The following is a 24,537-nucleotide window of genomic DNA, read 5'->3' on the forward strand; positions in this document are numbered from 1 at the left end:
TGCCACAGAGAACACAGTTTATTAACCTATCATTTCTAACTGTAAATCTGTAATATAGAATCTTATCAATGTGAGTCCACCAACTGTGAAATCATTTAAACTGTATATATAAAACTTCTGTATGATGGTTTAAAATGTGAGGAACTGTTTATTTCTGTATAAAATAAAATAAAATAATGTTAATATGAATAAAATTGGTACACAAATTACAAAAAAAAAATCTGTATGATGCTTAATGAATACAAGTAAATTGTTGCACATATAATGGTATCATGACAGAGACGCGCTTCATATTAAACTATATTTAGTTGAATAAAGAAACAATTGAATACATGATCACTTAAATCCACATAAACCACATTCAATCCACTGTTAAATATGGTAACAATTCAATTTTCTTTTCCGCATGAAAAAAAAGAATAGGTGGGAAGACATAATGGGTAAAACTACACATACAATGTACCATGTAGAGTATAAAAACATGTCAGTGACTGGCCTATTTGTCTATGAGACAACATGCTGAAAGGTTGACGGCTATCTAACCTTGGTTCATGTCTGTACATGATAACACATTAACAGGTTTTTGGTTCCTAGAGACTTTGTGACCATTTTATTGTGGTACTCCTCTGAGTTTTCTGATACAGGATGTCTTGGTATTCTATCGCACAGTCAAAGTGATGTACTCTCGGTTCCCACTCAGTTGATAAAAAGCCTTATCATCTGTATCAACATAAAACCCTGTACGAGAATCAACGGCAGTCAACTGAATATTTGTCCTTCAAAAAACCTTCGGCAAAGTCATGTCAGTGTGAAAGTTAGTTTTTGAGTCATTTTGTTCATGACTGCAGCTCACACTCTGAGGATTTCCAGGCAGTTGTTGTAGCAGATGGCGATCCAGTCGGGCTGGGTGGAGGCCCACTGGACATTATTGATCTCTCCCTCAGCTGTGTAGGCCAGTATCGGGTCTTCAATAACCCGCGGCATCTGCTGGATGTCCCAGATTAGAGCCTGGTCCGCTTTACAGGGAGGGAGGGGAAGTTTTGATTGTTATCGATTTATCTTATTGAAACAGGAAGGAAACAATGTTACACAACACTTTGTGTATGTTACTATTTCCTGCTGGCCTAAATCTGGTAGGAAACTATTTTTCACCCAAGAGTTCTTATTTAGACACAAAAACACCAAAGCAAGATCAAAGGAAACCAGTACGGACAAAATACTCACAAAACATCTGAAATGTTACTTGAAACAACACAGCAGCGTATTGCACTACAGGACCAATGCAATGTGCAAACTGCAGACTGAATTAAAACAACATTTCAATTTATTATTCATTATGCATGTGACTATATACTGGTCTTCCTTTCATGCAAGATCAGCTGCACTATTATACAATGCAGCACTGAATCTGACAATTAACTAAAGAATAGATGAAACCCCTATGTCTATGATTTTAACAGCTCAGACAGGAACACTTCTTAGTTAAATAATCAAACGAGACATCAAACTATGTTGATTCTGTTGTATTTAATGGTATACTGCTTTGTTAAGTTTGCATGTAAAGCATAAACTCGGCTCCCTCTCGTGCTCATTGTTAGTTACTGCACTAATGTCCCAGGTTGTATTGAGATTATAAATCAGGGGTATAAATACAAAGTATTTAGATCCTTTACTTAAGTAAAATCAATAATACAACAGTTAAAATACTCCACATTGAAAATGTTACTTTAAGTATGTAACATACAGGAAAATGTCCTTAAAATATTAAAAGTGAAAGCATCAACAGAGAAAAATGTACCTGGGACTGTCATACTTTAATTTCATATTTTATATCATTATATAATCCTTACTCCTGCATAAATGTAAAAGTAGCATTAACTGCTGCGGTGCTTATGTGGGGCTAGTTTTGTATAGGACTATAACTAAGGATTATTCTCATTATAGATTAGTCTGCTGATTCATTTCTCCATTAATCAACTGATTGTATAGTTTGTAGAACATTCTGAAAATAGTGTGAAATACTGTCACAATTACCCTGAGCCCAAGTCGCATCATCACAGTAGTTGTTTTGTTCAACCAATAGTGCGAACATCAATAACATAATGAAGATACAGTAGTTGCCAATCACTTTTCTTTTAGTTGACTAATTGATTTATCAACTAATCACTTGATCTGTACTTTTATATACTATTGGGTAGTTTAATACATTTAATTATTATTTTTAAGCTCTTCATATGTTTGGAATAAAAAATATACAGAAAATATATATGGTATGTTTCCTTCTGAAATGTAAATTGAGTAAAAATGGAAAAGGGAATGAAAAAGCCACTCAGTATCGCACATTTATACTCAAGTAAAGTACTTTGGTATATATATTTTACTTATCTACCACTGGAGCTGGTGTTCTCGTTTCCTTCTGCAACTAATAATGTATTTAAGGCAAAGCCCTCAACCTGCAATGAAACGTCTGTATGAACATTGCTAACTGCATGCTCAGTAAAATACCTGCTGTGCAGATGTGACAGGAAGAGTGCGGCGCCCAGGCGATTCCATTGACACAGGCTCTGTGGTTGTTGAGTCTAGCCACGGGAGAACAGGGCACACGCACATCTAAGATCACCACCTGAGGGTATGCAATAAGAAATTTAGATGTTAACTGGCAGCAACACAATATAACACAAAAGAGGCTCAGCATGGAGAAAAGTGTGGTAATATTACAAATCTCAAACAAATCATCCGATCATGATGCATACAATTGTTTTCCCATGAAGCTAAAACACAGTTTACATTTTCACTTTCTATACAAAAGCACAAAAAGTTAAATAGAAGTTTCCAGGCTTAGGTTTTATAGCATGCTACAGAGTGAGAAAGGCACTTACCTCCATGCTGTCCATGGCCATGGTGGCCAGGTAGTTGGGGTCCTGCTTGCTCCAGCAGAGCCGGAGCAGTGGGTGGCGCTGGGGGTCTTCATAGGTGATGGTGCTGTGTTCCAGGTGACGTAGGTCAAACATTCGGACAGAGCCATCCGCTCCAACTGAGGCAAACATGTCCCTGCCGCCGCCCGCTCTGCTGAAAGAGATGTCATACACCTGCAATGCAAGCAGACAGTGAGTTCTGATCAGAAATGACTACAACCAGGGGAGACATGGAACATCAGGAAGTTATTTTCTAAAAGTCAGCAATAAAATTAAACATTTACCTCTTTGTCATGGGCAATGAGCTGCGTCTTGACATGACCTGACACTAGGTTGACCCTGCCCAGCACCTGTCCAGTCTCCAGCCCCCAGATTGTACAGGTAGTGTCGATACTGGAAGTACCTGCGCAGAAAACATACCGTACATAAAACATTTGTCCTCCCCATTTTCTATTTTTGATCTTAAATAAGTGCAGCTCATAGTTTTTCAGGTTTTCTGCATGGTTTTTGCCAAAAGAAAAACACCTAACAAGTTGGGGTCCACCTCGTTCCAGTCAAAGGATGTGAGTGGCGCACAGAAGTCAGAGTTCTTGTTATTGTTGAGGAGGCACTCCAGACGTGTCTCGTTTTCGCCCACCTGTCAGTGGAAATACAGTTTACGGTCAATAGTTACCAATACCACAGGCACTGCATTGTGTTTTTAACATGTATGGCCAGGTTCAGGTCAGGCCAGATTGGGCCCCCTACCCTCCAGATTCTCAGGAAGTCTCCGCTGGTGGCCAGCAGGTCAGGGTATACTCCGTTGGTGTCGGGAATCCACATGATCTTGGTGGTGGGGTAGGGATGGTCGAAAGTGTTTCGACACACTAACTCAGAGCCCTCGTCTTCTAGACCGACTATCTGAACCTAAAGAGAAAAAAACATTCAAGTGAAATAAGTAATACATCTTTAAATATATATTTCATAAATAATTTTTAACCACTAAACTCAAATGTCTGCAAATGATTACACCAATTAAAACGTATTACGGCATTGCAGAGTTGTCATTTCCAAATGAGAGAATTGCCCCCTGCACTCAAACTGGTGTATAAATGCAGACATTTTCATGCCACACATTTAGTATTTCTTATTGGTATTTCCAGTCTGCTTTTCAAACGCAGCATGGGATAAGTTGTAGTTCATGAAGGCGTCTGGTCATTGTAAGCTACACTTCCATACACTTGCATTTCCCTTTTATTGTACACTTTCACACTCTTGAATTTACCTTGTTATTGTATTCCTCCACGAAGCTTCCCAGAGCCAGGCGGAAGCGTTTGGTCGGTCGAACTGACCAGTTCATGGCATATACCGTCCATGGCGCCTCGTATTTGTATATTTCTTTACGTCTACCGTGTACCGACATCTTGAAGGCGAACACAAAAGACCTTTCTCGGGTGTTTAGTAATTACCAGGAACGGGGAAAAGACCATAAACGTCGCCGCTGCCGCCTACTTTAGTTAGCTTGCTAACGTATTGTCTCTGCTAACGTTGTGTAATTGCTGCACACATAAGATAGCTTTTGAGTCCGTGTATTACGGACACTTTCTCTGCGGTAGAAGCTACACATTACATACGAAAATATCCGTTAAATGTGGCAAAATCACCGCACAAAGCGGCTAAAGGTGTTCGTATTTTGGTAGCAATGGCGTCGGTCGGGCAAGACGACAAAGATTGAAGATGTGGATGCTGGTGCTGCCTTCACGAGATAGCAATAATGTCGTTAATTATCACAACAACAAGAAATAAAACGTTTTGGTAAAACAAAACAAAAAGAAAGTAAGGTTACAATCTTGACTTTGTCTAACAGAAACTTGTCTATGTATTTATTATGATTATTATATTATTGATTATTCTGCTCACAATTAAATGCCCAGGTTTACAATATTAGAAAGGAGAGTTTACAAGAAGCACATGAAGGCAGCATGTTGAGCTTGTCCTTGGTCTGCACATTGTGGACCTAGCCCACATTTATGCCTTGTTTCCACCGAGCTGTACAGTTCGGTTTGGTACGGTACGCCGTACTGCCATGTTTTTGACTCATCTACTGTTGTTTGCTGGCTCTTTTATTAGGTCCATGGTTTCTGGTGGATAGTTTAAGATGTCTGCAGGCACCATGAGCACTGACAGCTCATTGGTGTGACACTTTTGGCTTCCCATCAGACCACCCTTCTAGGCTTATTGCTCAGTGACCTGACCTCTGATTAACCTCAGCAGGAAGGATTAATCACCAGCACTGGCAGCTGATTTGCAGTAGCAAAACTCGAGCCATGACACTTCATTTGACTGTAAAGTACAGTATGTGTTTAAGTTGCACACACCTGGGGTTGTTTGAATTGAAGACACTACTATGCTAACAGCTAAAACAACATTAGACATTCCAGTCATTATACAAGGTTTGTGGAATGAGTTCCCAGTGGAAACCACTGTGGAAACTTTCCAGAGTGCTTTGCTTGCAAATCTGATGATGTTTGCATCACCTTTGATCAGCAAAAGTATTTTTTCAGTGATATATGTTTATTTGTCATATGTACAAGTGCAGTCCATGGAAATGAAATTATTACACTTCATGAATTCAGCATAAAAAAGAAAATGTGAAGTGAAGAGAGATTCATTAGACCTAAGTAAATACAAACTAGTGAAAAGACAGTGTAAATAAACGTGAAATAAATATGTATGAAGAAACAATGTCCCCTTTGACTGGTTACCCCCTCATTTAGACTCCAGCGCGACCAACAGGTTGACATTTTTGGCTTTTAGTGAAATGTCTTAACATCTACTATGGATAACCAAGAAAAAATACTACAGAAATCCATGGTGCCCAGGGGATGAATCCTCGGGGAATGAATACGAAATACTCGATTGTGGTCACCTGGCTTTTCTTGAGTGCCACCATAAGTGGTTTAATTGAAACGTCTCAACAACAATTGGATGGATTGCTGTACATGTGTTACAAGCGTCCGTGCATGGTCCCCTGAGGATGAATTGTAATAACTTGGGTGATCCTCTGACTTTAGCACCCTTATCAGCTCAAGATTTGAATTTGCCCGGTCAGATGATCAGCAGCCTTTATTTAATGTATAGTTTTTACATAAAAAAATATTTTTCCATGCTTCGCTTGCACTATTTGCCTGCTGTCAGGTTGGAAAGGCTCACCGAAATTGCAATGCAAATACACAACGCATTGGTTTTGTAGATTCCTGACTGTCTCTATGGGATCTTGTGAACCTCCTGTTTTCTGTAAATCTGCTCTTTTACATAAGACATATGATTTGCAAAACTGCAGTTGACCCTGAGTCATAAACATGATTGATGTCTGTAAGTGCAAAAGCTTGCGACGGTTCCAACAGTTGTTAGAAACTTTCGTCAATGCAGCAAGACACAGCAGCACCCCAGTGAAAACGTCCGTACGCTAGTGAGCAAGGACACATTTTCTACATAGTGTCATTGCAAAATAACCAGTTTTCTGACTGTTTCTTCTCTAAATGTTTTTTTGTATTCTGGCATGCAAGGTTCCTGCTTGTGGCATGTTGTGTACGTGTGTGAATAAAAAATATCATTCTCTAAAATACTTTATCTGTGTCTCAGGTCTTTAAGCTACTTCACTGCTCAACAATGTTCTTCAAGATGCCTCTTCTCTCGGTGCGCATGTCCAACAACTCTGCCTCATCTGGATCTGATTATTTTGATTTATGTTATAACTTTGAAGAGAGCAAATATATTTGGGCTATTAGTACAATGTTGATCTTTGCTTTTGGTTTTCCTGCATCCATTGCCATCCTCTGGGAGATGTTCAAGATGCACAGCAGAGGAACAACCCTGACACCGAATTATTTCTTCATTCTGAACCTCTCCTTCATGGATGCTGTCTTCTTGGCCTTCATACCACCTGGAATATTGAATTATTTCATCTGGAATCATTGGGCTTTAGAAGCAATTTGGAACGGTGTTTATTCCTTGAACTCATGTGGTAGACCCCTCCTGATGGCTTGTATCTGTCTAGACTGTTACCTGGTTGTGGTTCATCCAATCACCTACCACAAAAGGAAAAGTCTGACTCCCAGGGTTGGGATGGCTGGCATCGTTTGGACTCTTACGACTGCCAATGGGATTGCATACTGTCTTAATTACAAGTTATTCTGCTCCATGCTATACGTTGTGCCATTGATAATAGCCATTGTAGTAATTGGAATCTGTGATTCTTTCATCCTCCATACACTAGTTAAGACTGAGCCCGGCAGAAAGAACATCCACCTACAAAAACAAAGAGCCATTCAGACCCTCATCAACAGCCTGGTTACAGTCATCTTGTCTTACCTTCCTCCAATACTTGTGTTTGTCATTGCGAAGCCCCTGACCAGCACTTGCATTGTCTTCATATGTAAGTGTGGCAGTCCCATGACCATTACTTCAGCCTCAGGATCGGCCGTCATGCCTAACCTACATAATCATGGAAAATTTGATCGTTTCAGGCGTGTATTCTGCAAAGAGTCTTAATTCATGCCTCCATGGCTAATTTCGAGTGTCAGTCAGTTGTGATATTTTAGAAAGGTCAGAAATGACACTCACTCAATTCTCAAATTAGCCTCATCCCTGACTCATGTTGTCATTATGTGCCATTTAGATACTGGAGACTGTCATGATTATGTCCCATTACGACATGTTTTTATGTTGTTCTTTCCTTGATTTAATTTATTTAATGTAATGATGTTCTTGTATGCTGATGTTCATTTGCTCTCATATGTCATGAGTGTGTTATATTTTTGAATTAATGTTTTGTTTTGCACCAAATTAAATAATATATCTAAACCGAGAAAACAACGACAACGGTTCTCATATATCTTAAAAGCTGTTTTATTAAGACACTACAAATACGCTTTGGAACCTGTATAATTTTATGAATGTTGATGTTGAAATGAGAAATTAAAAGTTTGAAACTAAAACGCACAATTAAGCTGTTTAAGTCACTTGAAGCATATTCCCTCCTTAGTGGAGAACTCGTTAACACAAGATGAGGTGGGTCAGTATGGAGTCTATGATGCTGTACTTTTTCTATCAAAATAGAAATAAAATAAAAACTCAGACTGAGACATTAATGTAACAAAACAAATTCAAATTTGAGGAAAAAGCCTTGTTGCTATTGACAGCCTCATCTGCTGGATAATTTGTTTCAATGCTTGATTTCCATGGAGTTCCTTGTGTACAGCGATCACATTACAAATGTAAATGTTGAAGGCAGGCAGGCAGATCATCTTTCATGACAGTTGTACTCATGCAGCAGGTGTTCAAGTATAAACAAACATAATTTACATAATTACAAATCCTATTGTGTAAAGGGCAAATATCATTTTTTCCAACATTTTACAAGTGAATCAAGTATTTCACAAAAATAGATTTCCCATTTTAATTACTTAATTTAGTCTCATGGTTTCAAAGTTTTACAGTTTTTCTCAGTTGCTTTGGTGCTTTTCTCAGATCAGAATGAAAATTCTCATAACTATTAGTTCAACCTCTGCAACATTTAGTCATTTGAGCACATCATAGTAGCAATTTCTCCTTCCTCTGAACAAATTGCAAATGCTTTTGGACATGTATCAGTTGCTTTCATACAATTCTCTGCTGTTTTATAACATTGTCATTTGCTTATGTCATGTCAGTCAAAATGAACTATACTTATGGATGATGAATAGTTGTTCCCAATAAAACTAATAGTCTTCATTTCATTGCATGAGTCATTACATACAAAATTGTTGAACTAGTTATCAAATTCTGTCAAGGGATAATATCCGTTGTGATGTAGATGAAAATATGTGGCCAGACAGACAGGAACGTCTGGATGTGCCAGAATGATTTACCTATATATGTTCAGTTACAATATGTCCTGTTATATTGCTCACATTTGTGCACAGCTCTACCAAAAGGGTGTTTTTTTATGTTTGTTTTAAATAAGTGACTGAAGTGTATTTTTCTTTTGCACAATGCTGTATAATTGCAAAGAGCATATACAGTAAAAATGTGAAACATACGTATTCAGTGTCTTGTACTCACTTACTCCCCTAACTACAGCAATGTGTAACTTTACTGTAGTTTTCAAATGGCTGTACAAGTAGTGTATAGTGCTGTCTTGAGCATTTTCAGGTAGTGTCTCCGAGTTCAGACCTTTTTTTTGCTTTGGAAAACACTGAGAGAATAAACTGTCATAATGAAAACATGACAAAGCCATTTGACTATCTTGTTCATAAACGATGGTGTCAAGACTTCTCATTTTGATGACACTGGCAGTTTCATTGACATGAATACTTGCTTTTGAGGAATAGACTATCCATTTTGAGCAAGTGACGTACTTTTGTAGGTTATCCACTAGGTTTTGCAGTTTGCACTAATTGTTTTGAGAAATGCACTGACTGCTGTGCAAATGTTAATAGTGATGTGAGAAAAGCACCAAAGCGACTGAGAAAAACTGTAATCACGCCACAGTCTGAATAAAAGTACGTGCAAACCCAATATCTAAGTTGCATAGTAGATACAAAAACGCTGGAATAAGTATTTCTACCCAGATTTGCTCATAGAGATTAGTATCTGCAGAATTGTTTTAGTGAACATAACATGAACAAGCACAATGTCCCAATAATATTAATATAAAGGGGAAAAGACACATAATTATTAGATAGATAGATAGATAGATAGATAGATAGATAGATAGATAGATAGATAGATAGATAGATAGATAGATAGATAGATAGATAGATAGATAGATAGATAGATAGATAGATAGATAGATAGATAGATAGATAGATAGATAGATAGATAGATAGATAGATAGATAGATAGATAGATAGATAGATAGATAGATAGATTCTCAAATGCGTGGCCCAGTGCTGTTGATAAAGAAGGTCCTGCAAAATTGGAATATAAATGCAACTATGCTCTCAGGTTCAATGATATATTTACAGATTTAATTTCTGTGAATATACACTTGTCAATCGTATTGTGATCCTCCAATGGGTCCCATGGTTGCCAATGAAACAATACTTCTTATATTTTGCTACAAACAGTGAATATGTGTTTTTTTCCCTGTTAAGTCTACACAGAGCTGAATCACAATAATTTTGGCTTCATGCATTTGAACAACAACCCCTCACAATAATGAACTGTTACCCCAAACAGCGGAGACTCTTGAAACTCCCCAGATTGCCCAGATAGAGCAGCGGCATGATTGCGCTGCCTGCGGTCGGGGCTATCAGGATGGGTATTGCTAAATAACATTCAAACTCTTTCTCATCACTCATTAACAGATCCCCAAGGATGTAGCCCAGTACTGGGGGGGCGTAGGCAAAGACGGTCATGACCATGCTGTTGGTGATGATCTGGAGGGCCTTCTTCTTCTTGGGGTGGAGTTCTCCCCCTGCAACTTGGGACTTCTTCAGGGTCCAGAGGATGGAGACGTCACAGATGACAATGATGGGGAGCGCTATGACGTACACGAACATGGCCCAGGGGCTGTGGTTCAGCTCTTCATCCAACACCGATGCGGTCCCTTGAGCCAACGTGACGGTCCACACGGCAGCCACCATGAGGAACCTTGGAACCAGACTCTTCCTGGAGCGGTAGGTGATTGGATGGACCACGGCCAGGTAGCAGTCCAGACAGATACATGCCGTCAGAAGAGGTCTTCCAGCCAGGTTCAAGGCATACAAGAAGTTGCTTAGCATTTGGACGGAGTCGATGTGCAACAGGAGGAAGTTAGTGAGCCCAAAGGGGACAAAAGACAAGAAGACCAAGTCCATGATGGTTAGGTTGAGCATAAAGACGTCGTTGGGGGTTACAGGGGTTCCCGCTTTGTGTCTCCCGTAAAGTTCCCGGAGAACAGCAGCACACGCGGGCCATCCCACCAGAGAACAGAGAGCGCTGACAGAAGCCCAGACTATAATACCTACCATCAAGTCACCACAGTGTCCAAACGTGTCTTCCAAGGGCTCGCTGTAGTTGGAGGTTAGATTCTGAGACAGCCGAGGAGGCGCAAAGAGATACATTTTCACGAGGCAAACACGATTCCAAACTGGTGTGCTAATTGCCAGTTTCGCCAGTATTTATGGATGACAATTTGCAATGGAAATTATTATTTGAATATGCAAGTGACATTGGGGATCTTTTTTCAACTTTGGTTTGCACTGATGTTCTTCTAAACAAACAATGCAGCACTCTTTTGGTTTTCATACATTTCATTGGTGACCGTGTTGGTAGAAACACTGTTATTGCAATACTATGCATAAACTAAGTTCCAATGAGGTTTCCTCTGCCTCATGGTGCAATCAGAAGTTCAAATGTCAAGGAGTTGACCCCCTTGAGATATTCACTGATTTTGACAAAAAAGTGGTTTGTCAACAAACATTCTCCAGAATTACCTAGTATGCCTTCAATTTGTGAAGAAACATTACTACTGCTACTGCATTATATAGTAGCCAAGTGGGCTCACAGGCTCTTTTTTTTTGCATTTTTATTGAAGCATACAAAGTATGCAGTGTTTATGTTGAATCAGTAGATAGCAAAAGGAAAGGGTCCTAAACTACACTTGATTACTGAGTCCACTGCTATTGTCAGTGAAAAGAACACAAGACAATAAGTGCGTCTTTGTAAAATAATAAATAAAAGAACATAAAAAATATAGTAAACCAGAACCAAATAATTTAAGTTAATAGCCTACATGGGCCTTTCATCGTCTTTCTCCATTGGATAAAGCTAAGCTAACATTGATGTAGTTCCAGTTACCATCACAGGGTGGCAGGAACAATTATTTTGTGCATAGTTACCTACAGTGGCTTATATTGAGTTTTCACATTTCTGTCGCTCATTAAATGGGCAACAATCAACATTTTAGACAAACCGAACTGGACGCATCCAATACATGTTTTATGAGTGGGTGTCTTATTTATAACCGTTCATAATAGTCTCCAGAAAGTAAAATCTGGATTAGCATAATACATTGGACCTTGTTTTCATAGGATGGTAGAAACAGGGGCTATGGTGGCCCTGAGGTGCAAAGAACACAATATAAATAATAGAACACCCATTGATATTCCAGAAAACATAGCAATATTTTTTTGCAAAATGTGTTAACTGTTGATATAATTTCTGAATGTTTTTAAAAATTAGGAATTTTCTATATTTTTACAGTTTTGTTTTGCATCTCAGAGCCACCGTACTTCAAGTGAAGAGTTTTGGATGTATTCCAGTTTACGTCAAAGAGGCCAAGTGTTAGAAAATGAGAGGTAAGAGAACTGTGTATATGGAAATCTTTAACTCTCAGTAAAGGATCAGACAACAATTGGACTCTCATGTGTTTTCTATGCTCTTTATTACACACATAATGTACGCAAACAATTATAAAAATGACAATTTCTTCATAAAATATTTTCTTATGTGTATTCTCTCCCCCCCTCTTCCCCACAGTAGAACAACTGGTCACAATGTATTCAATCAAATAAGCTACCAAAGTGATTGTTTTTTTTATTTATATACAGCCTACTGCACATTTAAATTTTTAGGACTTATTGACCAAATGGGAAACGATGCATTAAAAAAGGGTTTATTATTCATGTCCTGTCATAATCACACAAACTGAAAAAATAAAATAAAAATTCACAAGTAGTACAAAATAATACATTCCGACAAAATGTAAATTGCAGATAATTAATTTTAGAAAAACCCTCAGCAGCACACTCCTATTAGTTAACTGTTCTTTTATTATCCTGGATGAAAAGTAGTTCCTTGCTTTGTAACACACAGATGTTTAACAAACTCATAGAAGCAGTCAATGGCACTGTTTTCATTCAAATTTGAGCTTTAACTGAATATCACCATTAAAACATCTTTATAATCAAAGAACAAATATGGTTTCAAGGTGGACATCAGGCAGAATAACCCCCACATCTGTGAGATCCCTGTGTAAAGTGTTACATCTCAAATTAACATTTCCATACAAAATGGCTCTACAGTGTAAAGAACAGTACATTAATGTTGATTTTAAATTAAAAGAAGTGGTCTCATAATACCCTGGTAAATATCACCTTCTTAAGCAAGTGGGAATACCCATGAGCTGTGCTACAGAAATGTTATGGTCTAGTGAACATTTTTGGATCTCCAGCAGAGTTGATTTTCATGTTTGTAGGTACTTTTTTAGTTTGTTTTAGAACAACCAATAGCACCCTAAAATATTCTCAAACATTACAGTTCATGTTTTAAAACTTCGGGAAATTTTAGGGAACCAATACCACTATTGTGCACTGTAGAAAAGTCAGGGGTGCAGCTTTTAATCTCCCTTTAAGGATTACAAACTTCACTACAAACTTATTTTTAAACCCTTTTAAAACACAACAGAATGAATGCAAAAATAATACTTTAGTCAATCTAAAGTCTGTTTACTTTTTGGGGATATGAGGTCTTTACCTGACCGCAACCATACATAAATAGGGTTTCATTCCAAAGCACGTATGCAATTTATATCAATTATATTTAATCATGATTTTTTTTTAATCTAAATCTTATCCCATTTGGATAATGTTAGTATATATATATAGTTGAGGGTATTCAAATAAAATCTTAACATGTTTTCATAAAAACACGTAATACATTGTTTTATGAAATTAGGTAGGGGAGAACGGGGGAATCTGAGGCATCGGGTAATGTGAGCCACCCCCTGTATCTAGGCAACGGAAAACATTTGTGGTCATGTGAGATATATGTTTTCAAGCCCCTCTCATTTCCTCATGGCCCTGAAAGAGAGGACCTCATGGTGCTGTGGTAAGCATGTTTTTTTCACCAAAATAGGTATTTTGCATGTAAAAGTAAATTTTCTTGCTGTCAACTTAATCAACTGTTGTGCCAAAGCAAATGTATTCACGTAGAAAAACTTCTATCATACGTGTTGATGAACTACCAACATATAAAAACCATGTGATGATATTAGCTAAAGATTAGCCTGAAATGCTAAGAGAGGTAGTTTTTTCTCAAATTGTGGTGGTGGGGGAAAGTGAGCCAAATGCTGTGGGGGAAAGTGAGCCACTGTCTCACTTTCCCCCACCATGAGGCACAAGTTAAGTTTAGTCTTAAACATATTTTAATGTAATATTACATGACATATGTTTTATTTTAATGTCATACACATTGTAGAAAAGCCATCATGCCAAGGAAATACACCAGGAAGACGACCTGGGGCAACCACATGGAAAGAGCACCTTCTCATCTTTCCCTGTAACCTTCAGGGCTGGAATGTAGAGTAGGCCTAGTTGTAGAGTATGACAGGCTGATGTTATAATCCAGTTGGGTCTTCTCCTGTGTTCTGAGTCCGAGGCTGTTCTCGCTGGTTCTGATTTTCCAATGCTTTGACCCCCAGACACAAGCTGGTTCTAAGGGTCCTGTGTTCTGACCCCCAGACTGTGTTCTAATCTAACTGGTTCTATCTTTCATTTGAATCTTATTAAAACCTTTTGAATTATAATATGTTGTATTTGATTTTGTTCAGAGTTACTTTCAAGTGTTTAGAAAATTTGCTTTGCTTAATTGACCAAACCCCATCATTCTTTTACTAGTCCGACATTAGTTCTGGAATGTGTGGCTAGCTTTCAGGATTCTTACGGTTACAATATGTGTTGTTATGGTAGTTTCAGAGTGGAAAAAGTAAGTGGATCAGTTTACCCCACAGCTGGGGTAAAGTGAGCCACATGACAACTTTTTTTAAAACAATCATATTTTCACTGCCCTTTGTCTTGAAAAAATTCTGCTAATGCCCATTTCTAGGAAACATCCTGAATTAATGGGAAATGTGTAAATTTGAGTGATAAATAATTTTAGCTCGCTTAGAGGGGAGCAAATGTAAAAAGTGGCTCAGATTACCCCGTTCTCCCCTATGTTTTTTTTTTCGAGATTCTTTTCTGGAACAAAAAGCTTCTCAAACCCATATGAGAACATCAAGATCAAACAAATGCAATTTCGGAATAAACCTAGATTTATGACGTGTTGGTGGGGGGTGGTGGTAGTGCACATTTAACAACACTATGTATTGTTTCAAGGCTTGCTCGGGATAATTAGCTCCAAACACTGAACCACATTCTGCCGTCGAGTCCCAAACCTCTGTAGAAGGAGAAACTCTTTTTCTCTTTTTTTCAAAGCTGTGACAACATCAGTCTTTTGTACCACGCTGACTTTCCAACAAGGACACACAGGGGTCTGACAATGGCTCCATTGACTCCCCCAGCCCAACAGCAGTTAAAATGAAAAAAATCTTTCTTAAAAAAAAAAGGAAAAATGCTGTTGATTATTAACTGGGAGTGGAATTTGAGCCATGCATTGATTATCCAGACCGAGCAGAGCATTGCCTTTACCTCCTCAGATTCACATTCGGCTCCAGTGTCGAGTGCATTGCTCACTTTTACACAAACAGCAGAACTGCTTTTTGTTCCATAAAGGTTATGGCAAACACATGTATATACACACACATTCAAATTCTTCACTTTGTGTGGAATATACTCACCAAATAGCTTGAAGTGCTTTCTTGCACAGTGAAAGGCTGCCAAAACCCAATTCCTCATTGAGAACACAGGCCTGGGGGCACTGGCAGTAGTATCCTTACATGTAGTGTACAGTGCATTATTCAAAACACACATTTTCTTGCAAATCCCTGAAAAGGTTGCTCAAACTTAACCGGTACATATGTATTTACAGAAACAAAAACATCACTTTTGAGATTTGCAGCTTAAAAAAAGTCTGCTAGTACCTAGTGTCTTACTGCTGTACCACAAGCTAGCTGCAGCCGCCGACACTAACGACCACATACATCAGTGCGGCACAATGCCTCTGTCTTCTCCATACAGGATGCCTTTCTTTCAGGGAGCATGTACTGGCCAGATGGGCTGCAGGGCCTTCTCTGGCCAAAACAAAATGTCTTTGAGTGTGCTGAAGACCCCCATCAGGTCAGGGACAAAGTGACCAGAATACTAAACATCACCTTCAATGCAAATCATGGCTCACTTTGTACGGCCTTTCTCTATTTAGCTGGGCCGGGCTGAGAAGCATATCCAGACGGACAAGGGAACTGAAGGAAATACAAAAATAAAAACATGAGCATCATAGACTTCTCGTACCATGGTGGGTTTTAACAAAAGTGAACTCCATGGCTTATCATAGCAATAAGGAGTAATAAACAGAGGCTGACTACTCTTTTCAGCACTTAGTCACATACAGAGCGCAGTAGATTGCTGAGAGGAAGACAGGAATACAAATGATGCCACAGACACCAGATTAATGCTACACTGAGTCGAGTCATGGTATGGGTCACGACTGGGCTTTTCAGTAACTTTTGCCACGACTGGTCTGGATTCAGACACTTCTCTCGTCACCGTCGAGAAAAGATTCACTTCCACATGCACATACTATTCCAACTGTAAAATGTCACACAAATGATTCATCTTCCCTTTCGCTTGCTCCCTCAGTTTTCCCTCAGTAGAACACACAATATGGGACTTCTCTAGAGTTCATCGCGGCTCCTCTTCTAAAGTGTATCCACTCCATGTGTCGGCTAGTCCCAGATACTCTGGATTCTCCGCCGTGGGGGTAACAAAGCCGTTCATGTGCCTGGGCGCCACTCCGTCTCTCGCCAGTTGCTCGGGGCCGTCCACCGCTGATGAAGCCCCGGCTACTGCGTTCGCTTTGGCCACAAGGTCCAGGTAGTATGGATTGTCAAAGGCAGGGGAGGCAGAGGGCCCGCAGTTCACAGGGACCAAGTATCCCGGGTTTTCCACACTGTGGCCGGAGCTCAGGCCGTTGGGGAGGCGCCGTTCTACTCTGGAGCCTTTTCGAGGCAGCGTGCTGGGCCGTTCGCGAACACCCAGCCTGATGGGATCTGGAATCTCCTGATTGACGTACTCTATAAACAGGAAGACAGAGAGAAAAGTTAGAGCTAAACATTTTGAGACCTAATTATAAATCACATATTATCTTCCTTTTTTTCCTAAGGTGACACTACAGGCAAAAACATTGCTTGGTCAATTTTAGGTTTATGGCTATATTTTGCCTCAATACTAGTGTATGAATACAAGGTCCAAAATCGGCTCGTGAAAGCATGTCCCCTCTACACCGTTAACGTGCAGGAATCCCCGGTGATCATTTAGTCTTAAACCACATAGTTTTTCTGCACGGCGGCTCGGCGAGGGCTCACTGTGAACGTCACCATCACAGTGTTTCACCGGGGTGCGCGCTGCTTCGCTCAGACGGGGCTTTGAGTGTAGGCTCAGGCGCAAAGAGACAGTCTGTATCACTTGCGCGGCACCAGAGAGATGGCATAGAATTGTTTTTATAGTCTTTAAGAATCGCGTGACGTGTGAAAACAAAACTCCAAGCCAAAATTCGAATTTGAAATTTTCTAACGAGAAGTCCAATGTATGTTGGGGTGGAGATGCGTGTGAAAACGGCTTGTCATGCGACATTCGAATCAGGATTTTTCAAATGCTCGACCAACTGACATGGAAGTATGTTTGCGGGGGGTTGGCAGCTATTCCTAAAACCTTTCATATACATATTAACATTCATTTTACTCCCCAAATAACATAGTTACAAGGATTTAGTGGATTTGGGTTGCCAGGGCCTTTAAGAGTTTATTTTACTAAACTTTGTATGTATGCTTTATCCAACATCTAGATTTTTAGTTTCTAAAGAGATGCAAATGTATGCATAATAAGTTATATATTGCCAAATGTTCATATTTATTCAGACATTACTGCAAACAATGCAACAAATAAGTGTTTAAATGTAAGTAATCAACAGGGAAAGTGTCTTGATGATATCTACAGTATAGGTTAAACCGTTTTACCAAGAGCCTACTGTACAGTGGAAACTATATCGCCCGCTCACCTGGCAAGGCATGATTATGATTATGCCCATGACTCCTTCTGGGCAGTGAGTGATGAAGGTGATGAGGAAGAGGATAGCCATTTGGTCCGTCCGTCTCCAACTCTCCCTGGCTCCCGTTGAAGTAGGTGGGGTCTTTGCAGTAGCGCCCGGGGCTCGACGGGAGCAGAGAGTTATCGTCTGGAGCTCCGTCCAGGAAGACCGAATCCGATTGGCCCCCGGCCGAAGGGCTGCGGGCCAGCGCTGGGTAGTGAGAGGGCCACATCCCGTTGGAGGTGCTGGCTCCCATAGGTAAGGTTGGGTACTGGCTGCGGCCCAGGGTACTTAGGGAGGAGTACAAGCTCCGAGGGCCACCGCCGATGGAAGGCTCAACATCTATGCCCTGTTCTCTGCTCTGTTGGAGAGAGGAACACAATTTCAAGAAGGTGAATTCAAAGCTATTTAGTACTTTGTGTTCAGCTGTGGGTGATGGGAATGTCATTATTTTTTCTGGTGTATAACGAAACTATTTGACAAATTGAAGTGTGATGATGCTGCTGACTGACCCTATATGACTGGTGTCTGGATGGCCCGTTGGATGGAGCCCCGTCTCCCTGACCCCTGGGCATGTGGTTTGGTTGAGGCACCAGATACTCCTCAGCATCCAGCAGGTCCCTCATGTTGTTCCCTTCCTCCTCCATGAGCATCCTGAAGAAGCGGCTGTCCACCGGGCTGGACAAGCTCATCTCCTCGTCATTCTGCCCGGCCAAAGAAGAAGCCGGCATATTTACATTGATGCTTTGCTGACATGTTGATTAATATGCACTGTCCTAATCAAATAAAACTAAAAACTAACTAAAAAACTAAGCACAGATATGAGAAAGCAAGTTAAATCAGTAAATAAGTATTTTATTTATTCGCCCGGAAATAATCTGGTTTCTTTTTTTTTATATTAACAGAAACCAGGCCAAACCACTTACATTTTACACCATTTTATTTTTACACATGACATAACTTAGTGTACACACAGTCACGCAAAAATAAAACATTTGCAAGTGAAACACACGTACGCATACCTGAATGACTACATAGCGAGGTGGATCTCTGGCCATGGCACTGAAATCATTCACCAGGTCTCTGAACCTCGGCCGGCTGTCTGGGTCAATCATCCAACCTGCAGTCCAAACAATAGATGAAGATGTCAAACAATCATCTTCGACAGTGATTTTTTACCCGATGAAACAGACTGTGCAAATGAAAGGCCACATTCATGCTAAGAAAACTACTGACATTTAACCATGATCATGTAGACGTCGATGGTGCAGATGGGGGGCTGGGGAAGCCGTTCTCCTCCTTCTAAAACGTCTGGGATTTCTCTGGCCGGGATCATGTCGTAGGGTTTAGCCCCGAAAGTCATCAGCTCCCAGACCGTCACCCCTAAAGAGCATCATTACATCATTACAATGGCACAACTGAATGTAAATATCTACTAACAACACAGTCAACAATACAGATACCACATGTAGCTACAACGTTACAGCATTGTATCTGTGCTCAAAATGAAATACTGGGGGCGCCCTTAGCTCAGTTGGTAGGGCGTCCCCCCCATGGGCCTCGGCCAGCAGCGGACCCGGGTTCGATTCCAGCCCGTGGTCGTTCTCTGCATGTCACTCCCCTCTCTGCCCCTTTTCAACTCTGTCTCTACACTATCAATAAAGCATAAAAATGCCAAAAAAATATCTTAAAAAAATTTAAAAAATAATTAAATACTGATTATAATTAAAGGTGGCGTCAGCAATTCTGGTGAAGGTTTGTTGTCAAAATGACAATTTTTTTATAATAATTTATAATTAATACATACACAGCCTAGATTCTGTAAATGGGTATGTAAACAAAGTTGTATGTGAACCTAGGGGCAGACCGTTGCTTGCAAAATGCCCGTTTATAGAGTATATACTGTGTATTTACTGGATATTTTTTCAGCACACAAAGTAACAGAGACAGGTAGCGAATCTTAAGGAGATATTCAATGATTTTGACAAAAATAACTTTTTTTACAACAAGCATTCCCCAGAATCACTGACTCCACCTTTAATTTATCATGATTTCATTGATCAGCAAACATGATGATGCAAACAATGATATTTTTCCAATAAGATTTTACAGCAGTTTGGAAACCCATTCATTGCCTATGACTTCTCATTAAACACAATACATTTTCTACTTTTCTGAAGAATTGCATTCCATATTATGAACTCCTATTGTTAACTTATGGCCACTTTTAACTCGGTCAATTAAATGACTGATGTAAAAAAGCACGTATTAATGGAAAACTCAAAAAGTTCACCTAATTTAAACCTTAATTAGACCTTTGATCGTTGCAGGAAAAATGTTGCATCACTTTCAAACAGCAACTAAGGGACTTCCAAATGGCTCTTCAGTTATTTTTTTAAACGTCATTTCCAGCGTACTGAGCAAAACTGACCGTAGCTCCAGACGTCGCTCTGATGAGTGAACTTCCTGTGAAGAATAGACTCCAGGGCCATCCATTTAATCGGCACCTAGAACACACAGACACAAAATGGCGATTGAAATACTGTACATAAATGATTGTGGAATGTCCCGCCCCTTTTTGCAGAATGACCTACAGTCCTAGCTTTGCCTCACCTTCCCTCCGTCAGCGTGATACTCAGTCTCATCTATATCCAGCAGACGGGCCAGGCCGAAGTCGGTGATCTTCACGTGGTTCGGGTTCTTAACCAGAACGTTGCGGGCAGCCAAATCTCTGTGGACAAGCCGGACTTCCTCCAGATAGCTCATCCCCTGTACACCAACACACACATCCACATATCCATCACCCACCAAATCCTCCTGTCCGCAACTATACAAACTGATACCACATCGAGTTTGAAAAAAAAAGAAGACGATCAGCGACAGACACCTTCACTTCTTACTACTACTGTACAAGGAGCAGTATAAGGGCGCAAGTAATGGGCCGGAATGATAATCTGACGGTATGATAACCTTAAGCAAAAATACCACGGTTTCACGGTATTGAGATTACAGCTCTCAAATGTGTTATTTTGAAATGTCTGGGTAAAAATAAATAAATTCGTCTGAACACAATCAACATATAAAATACTCTGAACATCAAGAAACTTGTATGATAACAATAATTTAATTATTCTAAACAAAATTGAATAAACAGCAGCTCAACAAGGTTTTTTAGAGACATGCTCACTTTCTACACATTTATCTTCTACTGTAGTAAAAGGGGTTATAATGCAGGAAAATTCTGAACACTAATGCACTTGAATATTAAATAAGTGTGTTCAAGTACCTTAGAACGGTATGACAGAGATAATGGCGGTATTGAAACCTTGACTTTTTCATATCGCGGTATACCTTGAAACCGATTATCGTCCTATGCCTACAAGGACGTGCACATGAATGGACATAAAGAGGACTCCTGGTTTACATACCCGGGCGATCTGGACACACCAGTTGAGGAGGAACTGGGAGCCGATGCGGTCCTTGTTCTCCCGGACGTAGTCGAGGAGGCAGCCGTACGGCATGAGCTGAGTGACCAGCTGCACCGTGGAGGTCAGACAAATCCCCAGCAGTCGACACACGTAGGGGCTGGCCACTCCTGCCATCACATAGGCCTCCTGGAGGTAGACGGATGAGAAAAGATGTTGAGCGGGTGCAAATTGTATTTCAGTGGACTGTAAGTATGAACACAAGTGTATCAGGCCTCACGTCAAGGATCTCTTTATTGGCCTTCGGCGATGTGTTCTCTCGCAACACCTTGATGGCCACTGGTATTTTCACATTTTCCCCATCAGGAGCCCACACTCCCTGCAAATTAAAGAGGAAGGATGTTAATCCTAAATAACAAAAACAAATTGGAACTTTGTAAGGAACTGGCTCACGTACCTTGTAAACAGTACCAAAGGCCCCTGCACCGAGCACCCTGAGCTTCTTTAACTCCGTCTCCTTCAGGATACGCATCTGAGCCTGATTGGGTGACGCACCACTGGGTGTTAAAGGCTCCACCAGCTGTGCAGATGAAAGAGAGCAGGATGCAGATTTTTTCATTACACACTAAAAGGGACCTAAATATTAGATATACTGTACATGTATTATTAGCTCTGATTTAAAATAAAGTCACACCTGTTTCAACAAAAGATCTTAAATGCGCAATATGTAATTTTACGCCATTATTGTGCTAACGATCAATACAAAAATACTTTATTAAAATTGTTAATTGATTTTGAAAATTAATGGAAATATTGGTGATGTTTTTAGCACACAACTCAACAATATATATCTAACATTGGTTGTCGTTTTGTTATGTTTATATGCAAAATCAATAGATATTGGGCATTTAAATGATAAAAACATCATCATTTGTAATCTGCTACTCAGTGCCCTACCTCATGTTCTTGCAGGATCCTCCTCATTGTCTCCTTCCTCTTCAGCTTCTTCTGTCTCCTCAGGTAAAACACCAGCAGAGCCAGCAGGATGAAAAAGAGCACCACTCCACCCACGACCGCTGCAATGGTTGTACCCGGTCTAAACAGAGAAAGAAAATGTTTTGTTCAATATACCACCTGACGTTTATATGCCTCAACGAAGCATACAATTGCCGAACGGTGAAAGTAAAGTAGTGGTAGGCAATGCTTTAAAGAAGGTAAAGCTCCAAAGAAAATTACAATATGGTACAATTTCACTCCAAAATCGATGCAGTTCATCTTTGAGTGTGCAAACTTTGAAGAAAATCGCTCCAAGCGCTCTTGAGATATATTGTTCACAATATGCGAGGTCACAGTGACCTTGATCTTTGACCTCCATAAATGAAATCAGTTTATCTACTAATCAAAGTGCACATTTATGCCTAATTTGAAACCCCAAAACCTCCACACTGCGCTCTTGAGATATTGCCTTCATGAAGCACGAGGTCACAGTGACATTGACCTTTGACTCTAGACCTTCAATATCTAAATCAGTTCATCCTTGAATCAGAGTGGACATTTGTGGAAAGTTTAAAGAAAATCCATCAAAGCGTTCAAGAAAGATATTGGGCTCACAAGAATGGCTCGGATAGATGGACAGACAAAGTGGAAACATAATGCTTGTGGCTTTCGGCTACCGCCAGCGCAACAAACACACGGACAGCACTTTAGTGTGTGAAGCAGCTCACCCTGTCCTGGTATCAATGGGGCAGCCTCTCGCATCCATCACAGTACATCTGAAACAGAGAAGCGCTGGGTGTGAAATAATGGTCACTGGTGTGTAGCCAGTGTGTGCTTCTGTTTGTGTGATTGTGTGTCACTCACGACAGTGTGCAGTTGGTGTTGCAGGACAGACAGTGTCCTGTATCATTGCTGTACTTCCACACAGTTTGCTGATCCTCCTTGACGCCACTAGGACAGTGATCCACACAAAACTCACCGTCCTGGAAGTGTAGACACTCTGCACAATGCTCTGCACCCTGAAAACACACATAGAGAAATATTCAAGTAAAACCATTGTGTGCACATAGACAACGGTATGATGGGGTGAAATGTTATCTTTTGGGCTATTTTTGATATTACTTAATGTTTTTGTTTTTTTAATTCTCAATAGTGACAGGCAGGCAATGTGATGAAAGAGCAAGACGGATGAAAGGCAACAAAGGTTATTCAATTGGTTTCATGGTATGTATGTGTCGTGGACCACAAGAACACAGGGTCATCCCTGGGGCATCATTTCTGACTTGATTTTAAATTGTATTCTGACATGTCATATTTTATATTTTAATCTATATAATCAAATCTACAAGGCAGCACAAACACAGAAAACTATGTTGTATGGCTGCAACTTATTATTATTTTCATAATCAGTAAAAGAAAATTAATTTGGATTAATTGGTCATTGTTTTACCAATACAATAAAAATTTCCCAAAGCAAAAGGTATATTGAACATTTGGTAACACTTTCTATGGAGGTCACCTAAGAACAAAACTTGACAATGATTAACAAATACTATTTGTGTCATTAGAGTTTCAATAACCCATAACCAAGGTTATATGTTTCTGTGAGTAGGCTATAGGGAGTCCTTGTGTAAGATAGGTGAAGAGTATTCACATGTTAGGTTGATTAAGAATAGCTACCGGCTAGGCTAAAAACATAGTTTTCATGTTCTAGGATGTTTGTTGAATGGCATTAGGTAATGGGCATTGGCCAAATGTTACATTTTGTTCAGGAGAATAAACACATGCCTCTGATAGCTTATTCATTGAGAAAATGTTGTCTTTCCAATAAATACTGCTCATAATGCCTTTAATTTGTTAGAGTAAAGAGTGTGGTTTAAACCTGCTGTATAAGAAAAGTGATAAGAGATATCTGTTGTGATTTGGTGCTATACAAATAAAATTGACTTAACTTGACGTATTACAGTCCATTGAGGACCAACTTATCAAACAATGACTGTTCTACATTTAAATGATCCATGCAGACCTGACCATGAGGAATTGACATTGGTTGGAAATGAAAAAGTAGTGTTTGCAAAAAACAATCAAAAAGGGTGCTCATGATAAGAAATAGCAAATATTGAAAACATCTCAAAAAAGGTGAGGGATTCTGAGATTTTATTTTGGTACGAAACCCACAATATTATAGCACTCAGTACTGTGCAGGTAGCGTAAGACTGTACGCCGCATCT

General features: G+C 39.8%; 3 protein-coding genes across 3 annotated transcripts in view; all 3 read right to left on the minus strand.

The window, feature by feature from the left end:
• Nucleotides 1–134: 134 nt before the first annotated feature.
• LOC307266959 (DDB1- and CUL4-associated factor 7-like) lies at nucleotides 135–4,610 on the minus strand. The gene is made up of 7 exons (XM_080049102.1): nucleotides 4,180–4,610; nucleotides 3,663–3,821; nucleotides 3,441–3,552; nucleotides 3,200–3,318; nucleotides 2,880–3,089; nucleotides 2,506–2,623; nucleotides 135–1,016 (listed from the first exon to the last, which is right to left on the minus strand). Exons 1-7 carry the CDS (start codon nucleotides 4,315–4,317, stop codon nucleotides 850–852), a joined length of 1,023 nt encoding a protein of 340 aa, XP_079905228.1. The 5' UTR covers nucleotides 4,318–4,610; the 3' UTR covers nucleotides 135–849.
• Nucleotides 4,611–10,105: 5,495 nt separating this feature from the next.
• On the minus strand, nucleotides 10,106–10,984 carry LOC307266453 (P2Y purinoceptor 3-like; the record flags this gene model as incomplete). Its single annotated transcript, XM_080048474.1, has 1 exon — nucleotides 10,106–10,984. The coding sequence occupies one exon, from the start codon at nucleotides 10,982–10,984 to the stop codon at nucleotides 10,106–10,108; it is 879 nt and encodes a 292-aa protein (XP_079904600.1).
• Nucleotides 10,985–12,352: 1,368 nt separating this feature from the next.
• The window catches only part of erbb2 (erb-b2 receptor tyrosine kinase 2), a 28,246-nt gene continuing 16,061 nt past the window's right edge, over nucleotides 12,353–24,537 (minus strand). Inside the window, exons 15-27 of the mRNA XM_080049126.1 lie at nucleotides 23,171–23,325; nucleotides 23,035–23,082; nucleotides 22,268–22,406; nucleotides 21,768–21,890; nucleotides 21,591–21,689; nucleotides 21,314–21,499; nucleotides 20,499–20,654; nucleotides 20,317–20,392; nucleotides 19,122–19,268; nucleotides 18,908–19,005; nucleotides 18,398–18,589; nucleotides 17,856–18,246; nucleotides 12,353–16,872 (exon numbers count right to left, since the gene is read on the minus strand). Of these exons, the coding sequence (XP_079905252.1) occupies nucleotides 16,481–16,872; nucleotides 17,856–18,246; nucleotides 18,398–18,589; nucleotides 18,908–19,005; nucleotides 19,122–19,268; nucleotides 20,317–20,392; nucleotides 20,499–20,654; nucleotides 21,314–21,499; nucleotides 21,591–21,689; nucleotides 21,768–21,890; nucleotides 22,268–22,406; nucleotides 23,035–23,082; nucleotides 23,171–23,325 (2,202 nt within the window). The 3' untranslated portion in view covers nucleotides 12,353–16,480. The remainder of the gene's footprint in view (nucleotides 16,873–17,855; nucleotides 18,247–18,397; nucleotides 18,590–18,907; nucleotides 19,006–19,121; nucleotides 19,269–20,316; nucleotides 20,393–20,498; nucleotides 20,655–21,313; nucleotides 21,500–21,590; nucleotides 21,690–21,767; nucleotides 21,891–22,267; nucleotides 22,407–23,034; nucleotides 23,083–23,170; nucleotides 23,326–24,537) is intronic.

Source organism: Ammodytes marinus (genome assembly GCF_949987685.1).
Source record: "Ammodytes marinus genome assembly, chromosome: 20".
In the NCBI taxonomy this organism is placed as follows: Eukaryota; Metazoa; Chordata; class Actinopteri; order Uranoscopiformes; family Ammodytidae; genus Ammodytes; species Ammodytes marinus.

Coding starts and splice junctions, on each gene's coding strand:
- LOC307266959 (XM_080049102.1), bottom strand. CDS start 4,317: ATGTCGGTACACGGTAGACGTAAAGAAATATACAAATACGAGGCGCCA. Junction 3,319..3,440: donor GGTGGACCCCAACTTGTTAG/GTGTTTTTCTTT, acceptor TTTTCTGCGCAG/GTACTTCCAGTATCGACACT. Junction 1,017..2,505: donor CTGTCACATCTGCACAGCAG/GTATTTTACTGA, acceptor CTCCCTGTAAAG/CGGACCAGGCTCTAATCTGG.